This window comes from Electrophorus electricus, chromosome 4 (genome assembly GCF_013358815.1).
Source record: "Electrophorus electricus isolate fEleEle1 chromosome 4, fEleEle1.pri, whole genome shotgun sequence".
In the NCBI taxonomy this organism is placed as follows: domain Eukaryota; kingdom Metazoa; phylum Chordata; class Actinopteri; order Gymnotiformes; family Gymnotidae; genus Electrophorus; species Electrophorus electricus.
Genome location: NC_049538.1, coordinates 13,601,400 through 13,616,735, shown reverse-complemented (window position 1 = coordinate 13,616,735; position 15,336 = coordinate 13,601,400). Strand labels below are relative to the sequence as shown.

The window sequence follows — 15,336 nt, the reverse complement described above, 5'->3', positions numbered from 1 at the left end:
CACAGACAGGCAGAAACCCAAGATCAGGTTATATTCCCTGTCCCTGTTGCACAGGACTCCAAAGGCACCTGGTTTGCGGTAACAGTCACCGTGGTAATAGTCTCCACAGTGGTCAAGCGAAGCCAGATGGGGCATCGTGACCATGTGTCGTCACACCTGCAGGCCAAACCTACCCCCCACCTTCTCACCCACCTCTGGAGCCCGCATAAATAACACAAGAACTTGAACTGTTCTGAACTGTCCTGCAGTCCTGAACTGTCCTGATCTGTTCACCTCAGCAACTCGGAGACCACATCACTGCCTGCAGGTGCAACGCTCTACTGTGTTTTGTGGCAGGCACTCTGCCAAGCTGTGTGATGTCATTCAGAAGAGTGACAAACGGCCGCATAGAGAGGCATTAGATACCAGTCACGTGTCTCCCAGTAAGACTTTGACAACCTGTATGGTGGAACTAGTTCAAGCTTCTTCAGTGGGAGTCTACGCTAGTGCTGAGCTCCAGTGTTGAATCAACACGCTGTACTACACACATGGATCTCATACACAAACACATACACATACACTTGTTTTATGTTTTTTGTTTCATTCTTCCCCTCTCTCTGCTGTACTCTAAACTATTTACACAGCGTGTGGGTGGTTGTCATGGCGACACGGCAGGCGTGGCTGCTGAGTTGCAGGTGTTCCTGTTTGGATTCTGCATTTTTCACATTGCGGAGGAACAAAATTCTGGCGTCGCTCCGGCCTCCTTTCGTACGGTTCGTTTATTTACTCCAGGCGGCCATTCCCCCCGAACACGTTTACACGAGCGGAGGAGAGCACGCTTCCTGTTATTTATACCCCCCACCCCTAGATACATCCGCATCGCTCTGCTAACCGCCATCTAACACCCCCCACCCCATAAACATGGCGCTGCCAGACCGTCCACTGCATCATCTGCTTACTGCTCTGGCTATCGCGATGAAGCTGCCGTAGCGCACAAACTGGCGCACAGGTGCGCACAACCACACACACACACACACATATATACACATACATATACGCACATACACACACACACACACTCACACACACATATACATATGTGCACATATACACACACACATACACACATGTACATACACACACACACACGTATATACATGCACACATTCATATACACTAATTCATATACACGTAAATATATATGCACACACACACACATGCAGGAATGAGAAGTGGGGATCGTAAAGGCAGTCCACTAGTCCTGGATTGTATCATCCAAAGCACACAGTTTTAGATAATATTGCTTGTTTGGAGCTTCAGGGTCATGGGTCATATCACATTACAGCAGGTGTTTACAGCAGGTGTTTAGGGCTTATCACACTGATAGTCTCTTGTGTAGACTTAACAACTTAACAGTAGTTAATAAGTTTCTATCAGCTGTTATTAACATACAAATGACACTGTGATTTGTTCAGGACCAATGATAAGCAACCCAGGCAAGTATTTGAAACAAGTATTTTCAGTGCACTCAAAACGGGAAAAATACCGAAACAGACACCAAAAGTAGACGCACGAAATGAATTCTTGTTCAAATTCTGAGTTATACTGTGTTACACTGCATTATGCTGAGTTCACACTAGTTACTTAAGCCTTAGTCTAGCACTTAACGAACTGAATATGCAAAAAGGAAACAGTCAGCAGAATGACACTTTTGGCGGTACTGGTGGATGTGGAATGCCCTTCGTCTCAGACGTGTGTATGTATGTGTATGTGTGTGTGTGTGTGTGTGTGTGTGTGTGCGTGTGCGTGTGTCTCTGTGTGTGTGTACGAGTGTGTGTATGTGTTTGTGAAGCGTCTGATTTGCTGGCTGATTGAAGCCATGATCTGTTATTTCAATGTTCCCTAAAAATCCAATAAAAATTATTTTTTTGGTGTGTGTCTTTCTGGGAGCTTGCAGAGCAGAGGAAGAACAGGCCTCTGAAATGAACGATGTTTCACCCACCTGGCGGAACTTCATGCCGGGTGCTCCCTCCAACACAAACGGTCCAACAACCCCCACCCCCCACCCCGTCCCCAGAGCCGACTGGAGATCAGCCTTTCTCAAAGAGCTTACACAGCCTTAAACACAATTTTCAGCCCAAACGCGAGTTTCACTGTTTCAACACATCATGGATCGGCTATGCAGAGGTTATAAACATGTCATGTATCGGCTATGCAGTGGTTATAAACAAGCCCCAGGATCACCATCGCTCTGGGACAAATAAGTCACTGGAGCCTGCTTGACCTCAGAAAGGTCATAAGATGGACTTTTTGGCCAGTGATCTCACAGTGTGAAGCATTAGGAGCGGTTTGGGGGAGCTTAATTGCATTAGCTTCAACAGATCTCTGACTTGGCTAAGATCTAATGGCATTGATACCAGATCACACCTGGATGGCTTATGCAGAAAGACTCCACCTGAAAGTGCTAAGGGGACTCACAGTAAAGGAAAGCTAATGGAACTAATGCTAATCTCACAATGCTAATGAGCTCCTGCTGTCTTCCCTTCATTGTTAGCAACATTGCGTTTCCTTTAAGGGGCACTAGAGGACAATCCAAAGGACTTGGAGCCCTGGCCCAGTGCAGACGTTCTCTCTGAACCCTGTACCATTGGTCCAGTGCACACTGTACCCTGTAACCTTTATTCTGGGCCCAGTGCACACTGTATCCTGTACTCTGAGTCCAGTGCACACTGTACCCTGTACCCTGTACCTGGTGCCCTGGTCCCAGTGTGTGTCCCCTCCTGCGAATAGAGGTCAATATGAAACACATACTCATACACACCCTGGTCAATGTGAAACGCAGACTCATACGCGCCTGGGTCAGTGCAAAACGTGCACTCATACGCACCCGGGTCGGCCTTCACCTGCTGGGTGACCTTGCCTTTATTTTAATTTTCCTGATGACCTCATTGGAATGCTGTGTAGCATAGGGCAGGAGAGGCAGGGTCCTGGGACAATGCAATGTATGTGTGTGTGTGTGTGTGTGTGTGTGTGTGTGTGTGTGTGTGTGTGTGATGAGCCCATGAGTATTATCATGAAGAGTAGGAGAACTTGTGTGCCGGCAGTGGTGCCATTAGAAGGAAAACCTCACATTGTTTCATAGTCAGAGGGCCAGCCAGGAGATTGGCATGGGTCACCGTCTCGCTCTCTCTCTCTCTCTCTCTCTGTCTCTCTCTCTCTCTCTCGCTCTCTCTTTGTCTTTTTTCTCTCTCAAAAACAGTGACCTAAGGAGAAAAGAATCTTATCTTTACAGAAATGCACTTTGGAATTCCTATCATAATGCAAAGCCAGCCCGTGTTTGTCCATTTGCAAGAGTGCGAGTGGAGTGAGATAGAAACGGGGGGAGTGATGCTGCACACTGTCGTAGAGTGTGTGAAGGAGTGTGTTGTTGTTGTTTATGGGCGGGGCATGTAGAAGATTTATTCTTTGCAATGCCATCATCTCACCCTTCTCATATGTCCTTTCCATTTCCTGACAACTGCAGCCCAAAATTCCCAGCATGCACCAGTACAGACCAAGCTCTGCCATTCTCGCTGCGAAAGTACAAAAACTATCCCTTCTGTACCCCTCCGTGTTTTGTGTACATTCACTTAACACAAGTAACACAAGTAATTAACTTGATTTAAGCGTTTAGCAAATTCAGCAAGCGTGAAGGAAATTCTTTCTAGCTGCACAGTTTAACCTTAGCTGCAGTGCTCTGATAATGACTGTTCTTCGTTCTCTCAGTTTGCACCCTTGGTCTCTTTGTGAAGTGGGTGGAGGTGGAGGTGGTGCGGGTGGGGGTGGGTTCACCTGTGCAAACAGAACATTTTGTCACTGAGATAAGATCCAGAGGCATCTAGCCCTCTTGCTCTCTATAACTGGCTCTAAGCCAAGACCCAGCAACATAAAGCCATAATATCCCTTATTATCACCATAGGAGAAGCGCGGGTTTCTGCCCGATGTCCATCTGGTCTCAGATCAGGGTGTAAGCTGGTTGCAGACATGATGGAGATGAGCTTCAGCCCCTCTGTGCAAGGGTGGGCTGATGCCCTGTCCTGGAATGGCACAAAGCCCTGGGTTTGTAATAGGAAGTGATCCCCTCTTCTGCTGTAAACTGCACGTTCACCAGAACCTTATTATCACCTTATCCCGGCAAATTCACGGAAAACCTGCAACTAGATGGAATACCGCAAAGCTTACAGGTGAGTGAGGAACAGCTGCAGCTGGCTTAGCGATTCTAAGATTCCCCCCCCCCCCCCCCATCGCTTAGAACAACGCTAGCTTATCACAGACATTTACTAGTTCACATATGCAGAATTGCTTGGAGTGCATTCAGCTGTACACCACCACGTGGGTGGTTTAAGTCAAGAAGAAGCAGCAAACGGCTACGCCTGGCATGGAGGAAGCACATGTTAGCCTGCATCCTCCCATGCTGCTCGCTAAAGTGTGACCTGGAAGAGCTAGATAGCAGGCAGGAACTGCAAATGACTAACTGGGGGAACAAAATGGGGAGAATCCAAGAAATCGAAGAAGAGACATAGAGAGTGAAAGAGAAAGTAGGATCCCAGTGGAGTCGGAAAGTCATTGGAGCAGGCGGAGATCCTCTCAGAGGCTCTGCAGGCTTGAGGGCCTACTGTTTCCCTTTAGGGCCTTCAGTGCCTGACACCCGTTGCGGCTCACCGGATCACTGCAACAGCCCCTCAGCCGAGAAAAGGGATTTGTGTGTCGGGACCCTCTTTCTGCCGCCATGCTCTGCCGTTACCCTAGAGTTGTCCTGCTGCATCCTGATGCAAGTGAAATAAAGGAATTTGGGGATTGTCTGTATTGTCTGTGTTAAAGCAGCCGGGTGGGGGAGTGATTCAGTGGACTCAATCCAATCAGTGAGACAACACTTCTGAGGTTGGAGACGTTTTCTCATTGCCCTGTCGGATGCATACCAATTCACTTCACCTTACAGGAAGGACGAATGCACCTTACTCCTCCACTCTCCCTCTCTCCCTCCCTCCTTCTCTCCCTCCCTTTCTATCTATCTTTTTCTCTCTTTCTCTGTCTTCCTCTCTCTGTCTATGTTTAATCATCCTCTCTCTCTCTCTCTCTCTCTCTCTCTGTCTCTCTATGTCTCCCTTTCTCTCCTTTCTGTCTCTGTTTCTCTCTCTCTCTCTTTTTCCCTCCCTCCCTCTAGGCCCCTTTTCCCCCTCTCGCCCCGTGGTGATGGATGCGCCAGTCGGCCACTGCCGGACTCCTCGGTCGCTCCACTGACAGTGAATTAATCTCGTCCTCTCGATAGCCCGCTCCGTTCGCCACCTCTCCATCCAGAGTAAACAGTCAGAGGGATGATAGCCCGTGGTCGTGCCCATCGTGTGCGCTGCATTATCTATCCTGTTTTTTCCTGTTTCCGACAATAGTAACTAAGAGTGAAGTGTAAAGTAAATGACAAATCTGACCTACTGTGTCTCCAGCTCAACCCTGACCTTATCTCAGTGTGTGTGTGTGTGTGTGTGTGTGTGTGTGTGTGTGTGTGTGTGTGTGCACACGCGCATGTGGGTGTTTATGTGTTCAAGTGTGAAGGGGAGGGCGACTCTCTTAGTGACATCACTATCAGGGAGGCTCCGACTGGACAGGAAAGTCAATTAGAGTTTAACTGAGTTTACCAGCTGGAGAGAGTGAGGAAGAGAGAGAGAGAGAGAGAGAGAGAGAGAGAGAGAGAGAGGAAAAAGGGGAGGAGAGTGAAATAGAGAAGGAGAGCCCAACAGAGAGTGGAAAGCAGAGAAGCGGTTACAAAGCCAGGCGGACTGGAGGGAATTTTACCGGCAAGTGAAAAACTTCAAACTTCTACTTCTCTTCCTCTTGTCCTCTCCACAATCTTCCCGGACTGTTCCCTCTGCTGTTCTCTCAGAGGCACGACTGTTGGCAGGCTGGGACAGGGGAGGAGGAGGTGAGAGGAGCCGGGCTTCGGGGGGCCAGAGGGAAGCTGGTGGAGAGATTTTAAGCGAGCTTATCTGAAGCTGACAACAGGATGAGTGTGTGAGGACCCAGGATTACCGTGTCGTCTTCCCCCAGTGCCCCAGCATGGAGTCGACAGTTAGGCTGCCTGGCAACCACTCACACACGCACTGACTGAGGAAGAGGGAAAGAAAGAGGGAGAAAGAGAGAAAGAGAGAGAGAGAGAGAGAGAGAGAGAGACAGAGACGAGGGGAGGACCAGGTTCTCAGGAGAGCACAGGAGACGTGGGTCCGTAACACTGGAGCTCACGGACAAACCATGGACTCTGCACATCTCTTACCTCACCTGGACGTGAGTACCACACACACACACACACACACACACACACACACACACACAACTTTCCCGAGCAGAAGCTCTCACTCTTGGCACCATTCGTGGTCTAAGCCCAGATGTAAAAACACGGATCGTACATCATAAGCTCGTTCTGGCAGGCTTTCTTTCATCAGACTCGGAGTCTGTCAGTAAGACGTGTTTATTCTGCATCGCGTTACACCTCAGGTCCATTTCCTGCCGTTTCCACGGCGATCCTGATGGCTCGTTGCCTCCGCGCTAAAAACTCACATGTGCTGCTCGTGGACTGTACACCCAGTATGAGCCTCACGTCCCGCACGTGAAAGCGATGCCCCTGCCGGCCGCAGGAATCAGGGTGGCACAGCTTGGGCACAATCTCTTTGCAGGACATCTCTGGGTTTCCTCACTGTCTGCCTGGCTGTCAAAGGGAAAAGGAGAAAGTTTAAGATGGGAAGTTGTGCCCTGCTCAGCAGGAGACTAGGAAGAAATAACATGCTCTGGAAAGGGAAGAAATGCACTCGTAGGAAGGCACGCGGAGCACAAGGGTGTTTTCCCCACTGCTGGCAAACACCATACCAACATGTGTAGTAGTAGCTGTAGGTACCTGTTTCACCTACTTAGGGATATGTCATGCCATATGTCTTTAATAATAATAATAATAATAATAATAATAATATGGTAAAATTATGCTAAAGATATTACATATAATGTTTTTTTGTAAAACAGTGGAGGAGAATTAAAAATAATTAGAGAAGCTACACCTGAAATATGAAGGAGTTCTATTTAAGTTTGGTAGTGATGTATTACGGATCAGCTGACTGTGAGTGCTCCTATCATGCTGAGAACATGTTATGCTCCTGTGAGCCAATGTCTTGTCTAGTCTACTCCAATGGTCCTTAGGGATCCCTTTAGTCTACTCTGATCTGAACCTTGGCACGGACCACCGTCTCTCTCTCTCTCTCTCTCTCTCTCTCTCTCTCTCTCTCTCTCTCTCTCTCTCTCTCTCTCTCTCTCTCTCTCTCTATCTGTGTGTGTGTGTGTGTGTGTGTGTGTGTGCATGTGTGTGTGTCTGGTCTGGGCAAAAGTGCTGTGTGTATGGTTTCTGGCTGTGTGTGTGTGTTTGTGTGTGTGTGTGTGTGTGTGTGTGTGTGTGTGAGAGAGAGAGAGAGAGAGCGAGAGAGAGAGAGACAGAGACACAGAAACACATTTATATAGCGGTTCTGAGGTTTTCTCAGTGCTGTGTGACATACAGGAGGCAGACAGGTCTGTATCATTAGCTCTTAATTATTCCAAATTACAATTGTGCTAATACACTCCTATACAACCACCCTCCAGGCTCCCTAGTGTATTATCCTAAAGATTTCATCTGCTTAATGTAGATGGCCAGCCACACACTCTCCCCAGTCTACTTCTCTGTCTGCAAGTTCTTCTAGCACACACATATTTGAACTGTAGGAAAGTGTAGGTACTCTATGTGTGTGTGTGGGGGGGGGGGTACACAAAGCATTTTTCACAAGGAGTTTTTCAGCAGTCTTAGCATGTGTTGTTTTAGGAGAAAGTGAGAGAATGGAGAGGAAAAATGGAGAAAGAGTGAGGGAGAAGTGGTCAAGGGGAAGAAAGAGGGAAAAACAACAGGAAGTATGAGGAACCGAGGGACCGCGCGTAACATGAAGACACACAACTTCATGGCAGAGGATAAATCAGCACAGAACAGAGAAAACTGCAGTCCCTACAGACCTCAACCCTCTCTCTCTCTCTCTCACACACACACACACACACACACACACACACACACACACACACACACACACACACGTGCACACACCTACACACATACATATACACACACAATCATGCATGGGCACACACATTCACACACACCTGAGCCCTGGGCGATTGCAAATTACTGACCTAATCCACACAAAAAACAAGATACAAAATATTTCTGTGTGTGTGTGTGTCACTAGCAGCAGTGCCCTTTTGAACAATGATATATCCATTCTAGTCAAAGGAAAATGGCCAACAGGAAGGAGAAAGATAAGGTAAAAGACAAACAGAGAGAGAGAGAAAGAGAGCGAGAGAGAGGAGACAGAGAAGAGAGAGAGAAAGAGAGAAAGTAGATAGCAAATCTTTCATACTCTATGTTCCAACTCAAAGGTCATAAGGTCACATCACTGTAGCAATGGCACGAGCCTAGCTCCCAGTGTCTGCTGGGATCATCCTGCTGTCTGTTTCAGGGTCAGCCTGGAACCTAATAACCCTCCCCTCAGCCTACTCCTGATTACTGCCTCCACCCAAAAGGAAGCAGCTAGATGGTGCGAATCCGAGAATCCAATCACAGCCCCGCCGCAGTGACACTTGCCGAAAATAAACGCACACAGGGGTCATCGAGGGTAAAGGCAGCCACAGCAGTCAATTAAGCCTGGGCCCCGCACTTCCAGGTAGGTGAAGATGGGCACTGTGCAGTGTGGGTCGCTTCTGTGCACACGCCGCCTAGATAACACCCTGCCGTTTGTCCGTGATGGAATGGCGAGGGTTGGGGTCACTTAATCTGTTTAACTGCAGGATGTGGGCGACGTTCTGGTCCTGATTGAGGGACTGACGCAAGTTTGACGAAGGAGGAGGAGTGAGGGAGATGAGTGAGAGAGGGAGAAAGAGAGAGAGAGAGAGAGAGAGAGAAGGGGCTACAGTAGGAATTCTCAGGAATGACTATTTCACGTTGAGAATAGCAATGAAAGAACATCATTCCCAATCCACTATAGCAGCAATCCCAAGAGGATTCCACCCAAACTTCCACAGTCCTCTGCTGCCTCCTTCTCTGTGGTGCATGACTTCACCTGAGAGAACATTACATTCTCCAGCTTAGTGGAACACCTACTTTAGTGTCCCCTGGGCTCTCAAATTAGCCCACACCCAGAGTCCAGGGCTGGGGTGGTCCTACTGCCCTCTAGCCATGCAGTGAAGAGTCTTTGGTAGCAGCTGGTTGATCTCTCAGCTTTAATCGAAAAGTGACAGATAAGATTGACTAACACTTTATATTCCACGTCACTGTTCCCCATGTTGCTGGGGAAAACCATGTCCCATTCCTTTCTTTTTTCTCTATATTCAGCTCAAATTGAGCATGACTGTGTTAGAGATATGTTGATGCAAATTTAGATACCGTACATTAATGCTCATATCTTTCATATTTAAATACTGTCTGATTTACATATTCAAGTGGGAATGTGACATTTGAACAAGCTTCCGCCTCACGGGATCTAAAAATACTGGTTCATACGCAGCTGTGGTGTAAACTTGTCAGTCTCTGACAGAGCGAGCAAAATCTGAAACGTTACTTTTTGCTGCATTTATCACCACGTCACTGCGGTGCAATCAGAGAGAAGATCAACACAGGATTTAGAGGGGCTAATGCGATATTCTGGCTGAGAATGACACCATTCCACAGACACTCCTCCATTGCATAACGGCAAACAAAAATCAAACGTGGCATCTAAGATGGCCAAACAAGGACTACAAAGAGTGAAGAAAATTAACAAAATTCCAAACTCCTTAAGTGTTTCACCAAATATTTACATGGTATAGCCTTAATGTGATGTTTTACCAGATACAAGGCTTGCACAAGTCAGATTACACAGATGATCGACATTACAGGTTACTCTCATTTGTCATTTAAATCAACAGGAGAGACATGAGCCTAATGAATTGGTCTAACAGGACATGTACAGTCCTAAATCAATGATTACAGCCATATCCTCTTCTGTGCTGGTCCTTTTCCCCAGTGCTGTTTCTGCAGTTACTGTCACTTAGAACAAACACCATTTAAATTACAACAAAAAACCTGCAAAAAAACACTGCTTTCTGGCTATATTTAACTAGCAAGACAAATATAGCTGTAAATCTATTGATATAGTGCACTGTGTAGATTGGGAGAGAATGTGGAATAAACAGGGATTTGAAAGTGTCTTCAATTCGTATTTCATTATGTGAACCACTTTCAAAACAGGCCTTTTTTTCTTTAATGTAAAGGGCTCTTGACTTTTCATGTAAAGTCCAGCACCACAGAGAGAATTAAACACAAACCAAATGTCTTGCTACCGAGTCATTTCACTCCTAAATCACGCATGACCTGCTTCACTCTCTCCAGGGCCACGATGTTCCCTGCTAGCCTTCTGGTTCTGATGACCCTGCTGCTCCCCCAAGCCTTGTCAGGCCACCAGGAGGGTTCCAGTCATTCTGATGGGAACCTGGGCCCCCCACTGGAGCCCAGTCTGGCCCAGACCATCCAGAACCTCCTGCTTAGCCGCCTGGGCCTCCAGTCCCATCCCAACCCCAGTCCGGGGGCACTGGTGCCACAGTATCTCCTGGACCTGTACCGCTTCCACACCCAGCAATACCATCTCATAGAAGATCCAGACTTCAGCTTCCCTACCCCACATGTCCAAGGGGCCAACACAGTCCGCACCTTTCACCATGCAGGTACAAGGTGTTAAGAATTTGAGGTCTGATTGTTTTGGCCTTCATAGCAATGTAGCTCACTTTAAGTGCAGCACAGTAATGTGTGGAAGTGACTTAACCTCCTTTTCTGCCAGCATGTGTAATGAAAAAGATATCTGTTAAGTCAATGCAACTGTTTGCTGTTGTGGTCTTGGCTTTAGTATAGAGATCTTGGAGTAGATTTTAAAAACACTCCCTGAAAATGACATTTAATTATGATTTAGTTACACCATTACACCATTACCTGAGTTTTTTTTTTAAAGGAACATGTAATGGAAGCAAGTACCAAGACCATGAATGCAGCAACAGCTAAAAGAAATGCAGCAACGATCAAATGAAATTCTTTTTTTTTCCCCTCCTGTATGTTTTTTGTTCCCCTTCTCTCTCCATCTCAGTGTCTTCAGACATCCCTCACTCTGGCGAGAAGAAGGGCAGGGTCCACATGGCGTTTAACCTGTCCTCTATTCCCTTCTATGAGACCGTGGTCTCAGCAGAACTGCGTTTCCTGCGTGGGGGCGTGGGTTCAATTCCTCACAACGTCAGCATCTATCTCTCTGGTAGCAACACCAACTCCCAGCCCAAGATACTCCATTCAAGACAGGTAACCAGAGAGCCCCAGAATGGTGAGTCTTGGGAGGCCTTCCCCCTGGATGGAGAAGTGTTTCAGAAGCTGTCTGATTGGTCAGGGAGTGTGTCCTTCATCTTGGAGGTGAGCCCAGATAACAGCAGCCTTCTGGTGGAGGACGTAGACACGGAGGATCACCTGAGAGTGCGCAGGTCCGCGGACCAGGACGAGAACAGCTGGACACGACAGCGACCACTACTGGTCACGTACAGCCACGACGGGCGCAGTGAGCCGCTCCTACCCCTCGGAAGGAGGACACCCAGGGGCAGGAGGGCGGGGAGCAGGGTGAGAAACAGCCGAGGTCAGGGGTCAGAGTCGGGCTGGCGCGGCAGGTGGGTGGAGAGGCGGGTGAAGCGTAACGGCGGAGGCCGAGCCGCCAAGCTGAAGCGCCTGGCCCGCACACGCTGCCGCCGCCACCCGCTCTACGTGGACTTCCGAGATGTCGGGTGGAACAAGTGGATCGTGGCGCCCACGGGCTACGACGCCTTCTTCTGCCTGGGCGAGTGCCGCTTCCCACTGGCCGACCACATGAACTCGACGAGCCACGCCATGGTGCAGACGCTGCTGAACTCGGTGAACGGGGCGGCGGTGCCGCGCGCCTGCTGCGTCCCCACTGCCCTCAGCCCCATCGCGCTCCTCTACCTGGACCAGGACGAGCACGTGGTTCTGAAAAACTACCAGGACATGGTGGTGGAGGGATGCGGCTGCCGGTAGCAAGGGGCAGAGCGAGCACCAGGAGTGGAGAGGTGGGCACGGGTGGAGGAGAGATTTAAGAGCGAGAAAGGCCGAAAGAAAGGAAGCAAGCAAGAAAAAAAGAAATGTTCAAATCTTTAAGCTCATGAAGGAACCTCTGAGGGCATTCCCATAATCCTCCTGTCCGGTGAAGCTGTACGTGTCTGTGTGTCGTGTGCTTTGCAGTCGGGGCTGCTAACCCTCTCGCCCAGCCCAAGTACTGCTCTGTCCTGTGCTCCGCAAAATCCTGACCCCCTTCTGTCGGTGTTGTGCCAGTGTTGTTGTGTATTTCCTGTCCGTTTCGCACCCTTTCTCGCTATCGCCATTGTCGTGCCACTTCAGGAGGGTCCAGCTGAGATGTTGGGCTTTTGCCAGCCAAGGACAAAACACGCTTTGATGGACTTCAGTCTTTACAGAAGCGATACGCTGGGCTAATGCATGCTAAGATCGGTGCGCTACATGTCTCAACACAAATAATATGTAAAAAGATGTACAAATACAGGAAAGCAAGGCAGCTCATGCTTACCACCAGAAACTAGTCAAAACCCTGAGAGTAAGTTTGAGAAAGTATTATGCTATTGTTTGAATGTGGAAGTGCTATTATTTATGGTGACCTGTTATGTTAATTTACTTTGCAGTCAGAGAAAAGTTCACAGTTGCTAAACAAGTAATGTCTATGGTCTTGAAGTAAATATAATTTAAGAGAACATATATAAATATGTATATCTATTTAAATAACAAACAGGTATGATGTATTTAATCTTTACAAATATTGCAGACATACATATTGTAAGGCCTCACAAATACAGTGAAAATCATTCCAATTTGGTTGTATTCACCATGTATAAAAATATCGTTAACTTTCCAGTGCCAAGTTGTAAAACAGTGAAAGTTGCCTCCACGCATAAAATATCACCATGTTGTCACACATGTATCCATGCCGAAAGCATTCCACAGAATGCTGTGGAAAGAAGATTTTGTCATCGTGTTAATGTTTCACAGTTGTCGAAGCAAACATTTTGCTTGTCTAAAAAGAAAACTAGTTCAAAGGGGAAAAAAATCAACTCGTTGCTCTTTTTAGGACATGTTCTTCGGGCTGTAGGATTGTTCTATTATTTCCTGGTTATAGTTTTAACAATGTGACACCTTCAACACCCGCATATATGCAACAGTTTGTGGAAAGTCTGATGTTGTCTGAAGATGTGAAATGTGTAAAAATAATAATAAATAAATAAACAAAAAAACTGATCACGCACTCTAGGGATTGTCTGCAGACTCGTTCCCTTCCACCCTGCGTTTTAATCCCACTGCGGGATTTAAGCAATGCTGCAATTGCTCCATTTTATATGCGGGTTCTGGTGGGTTAGCAGAGCAGAGCTTTCGGTAACATACGTGTGCTAGGCCAACAGCATGAAGCCCCCCAACGGCTGCCTACTGGTGACAACGATCGGTCTTAAAATGAGCCCACTATTTCTACCAGTGGTCAAGCTCTCTCACAGTAGCACAAACCCACTGATCTAAGAGCTCAAGCAGACCTTCATTCTACGTCTACTGTACGAACACAGAAATCTGGGGGGGCTGAGGCTGGGGAGTGCAAGATGAGGAGACAGCTCACCAACAAACCGCCACACACCTCATCAGTGAACGTTATGCATCTGAGATCCCTTCCCTCTCCCTCCGTCTCTCTCTCGCTCTCGCTATCTATTGGCAGCGTCGATCTCTTGTCTGTCAAAGGCCATGACTGCGATATGACCTGTTGTGGACACACTGCAGCAGACACCTTAAAATGGGACGTTATAGCGGCAAGAGTGTAAGCCACACATCTTTGCTCAGCATCACTCCCTGCTGAGTATATGCGTGTGTGCATGCGTGTGTGTGTGAGAGAGAGAGAAAATGAAAGAAAATGTGAGCAGAGAGAGTGCTACCTTCCAGATACATCCAGAAGTTGCGAGCCTCAGCAGATTTATAGATCATTGCTTTATATCACTCCTCACTAGCTGTCATTAGCTCAACATCACTCCTTGCTGTTTGTGTGTGTGTGTGTGTGTGCACGTGTGTGTGTTGTGATAGATAGAGAGAGAAGGCTATTTTCTGCAGGCCTGTGTATCTATATGCCCTCACCAAGCTCAATTGATAAGAGTGCATGGCCTTACCAGGTGTAAGTCCAAGAGGAGTCGGTGTGCAAGAACATCACAGACTATGAGAACATTTGTGAGAAAGACTTTTTAAAGCACCCCGGTCATGTGTTGGAAGAAAGATCACCTTTGACCTTCTGTCCCCTTCCCTCCCTTCTCTGTCATTTTGTAGGTCATCATAAAGGAGTGATCGCTGGTAGGCCTGGCTTATCTTGTCAGGTGTGTAAGCTGGATTGGTCCATGAGGTGGATCGCAGTGGCCTTGACCCAGTGAAAGGTACAGCGTTCTTCACCATAAATCTACCCGTATGGCCTCCGTTCAAGCTCCAGATGTGCGGAGGCAAAGCTGGATTCACTTAAACTGTGCTCCAAGGGTGGTGGTCTTTGGGCCATTTCATTGCTGTTTCATCACCAGACTCTCATCCACATTTTGATCAAGCATTTTGGATGGAATGAGTAAAACATATTATAACATTAACAAATAAACAAACACATTAGAACAAAGTTTAAAAGAAAGGTTTCCAAGTAAGGAAGTGGTGCATGAACACTAGAAGACTATCATGTTCAGTTAGAGATTTTTGTTATTAATGTAGAAAACCACACACAATGAGAAATATGGTAAATCCATTGTGGGAGTTCCCCATTGGCCTCTTAATGATTGACAAGTTAAAGAACAGCCCAGACACCCTTTCTTCTGCTTAAACCCGCCCCTTGTCTCATACTCTGGGGAAAACCACTTCCTGTGGTTTTTAGCACATCAGGAACTCTGCTTCTTCTGACTACTGCACAATATCCAGCAACCCTTTGACCTCTTAAACCCATTTTAGACATTGTAAAAAAACATCAAAAAGGGCAGAAAGTCTATTAAGAGCCTTAGCCCTTATAAGCTCTTATGTGACCTTTTACAAAGATTTTGTGATTTTTAGCATGAAGAAATATTTTTAAATGGTATCTTCCCCATCTATCTTATATTGGGAATCTATAATATAAATGACATTCGACATGTTTTCTGGCCTAAGTACTGGAGAACATAGCAGTTATAGATGCAATGAAC

General features: G+C 47.2%; 1 protein-coding gene across 2 annotated transcripts; it reads left to right on the top strand.

Moving 5' to 3' along the window:
* The first annotated feature begins 5,734 nt into the window (after positions 1 to 5,734).
* Positions 5,735 to 13,069, top strand: bmp16 (bone morphogenetic protein 16). 2 transcript variants are annotated; one of them, XM_035524851.1, is made up of 3 exons: positions 5,735 to 6,294; positions 10,442 to 10,773; positions 11,187 to 13,069. In XM_035524851.1, exons 2-3 carry the CDS (start codon positions 10,449 to 10,451, stop codon positions 12,128 to 12,130), a joined length of 1,269 nt encoding a protein of 422 aa, XP_035380744.1. In that variant the 5' UTR covers positions 5,735 to 6,294; positions 10,442 to 10,448; the 3' UTR covers positions 12,131 to 13,069. The 2 variants fall into 2 exon arrangements, with proteins under 2 accessions (XP_035380744.1, XP_035380745.1); XM_035524852.1 differs by lacking the exon at positions 5,735 to 6,294 and adding an exon at positions 8,548 to 8,738.
* Positions 13,070 to 15,336: the final 2,267 nt, after the last annotated feature.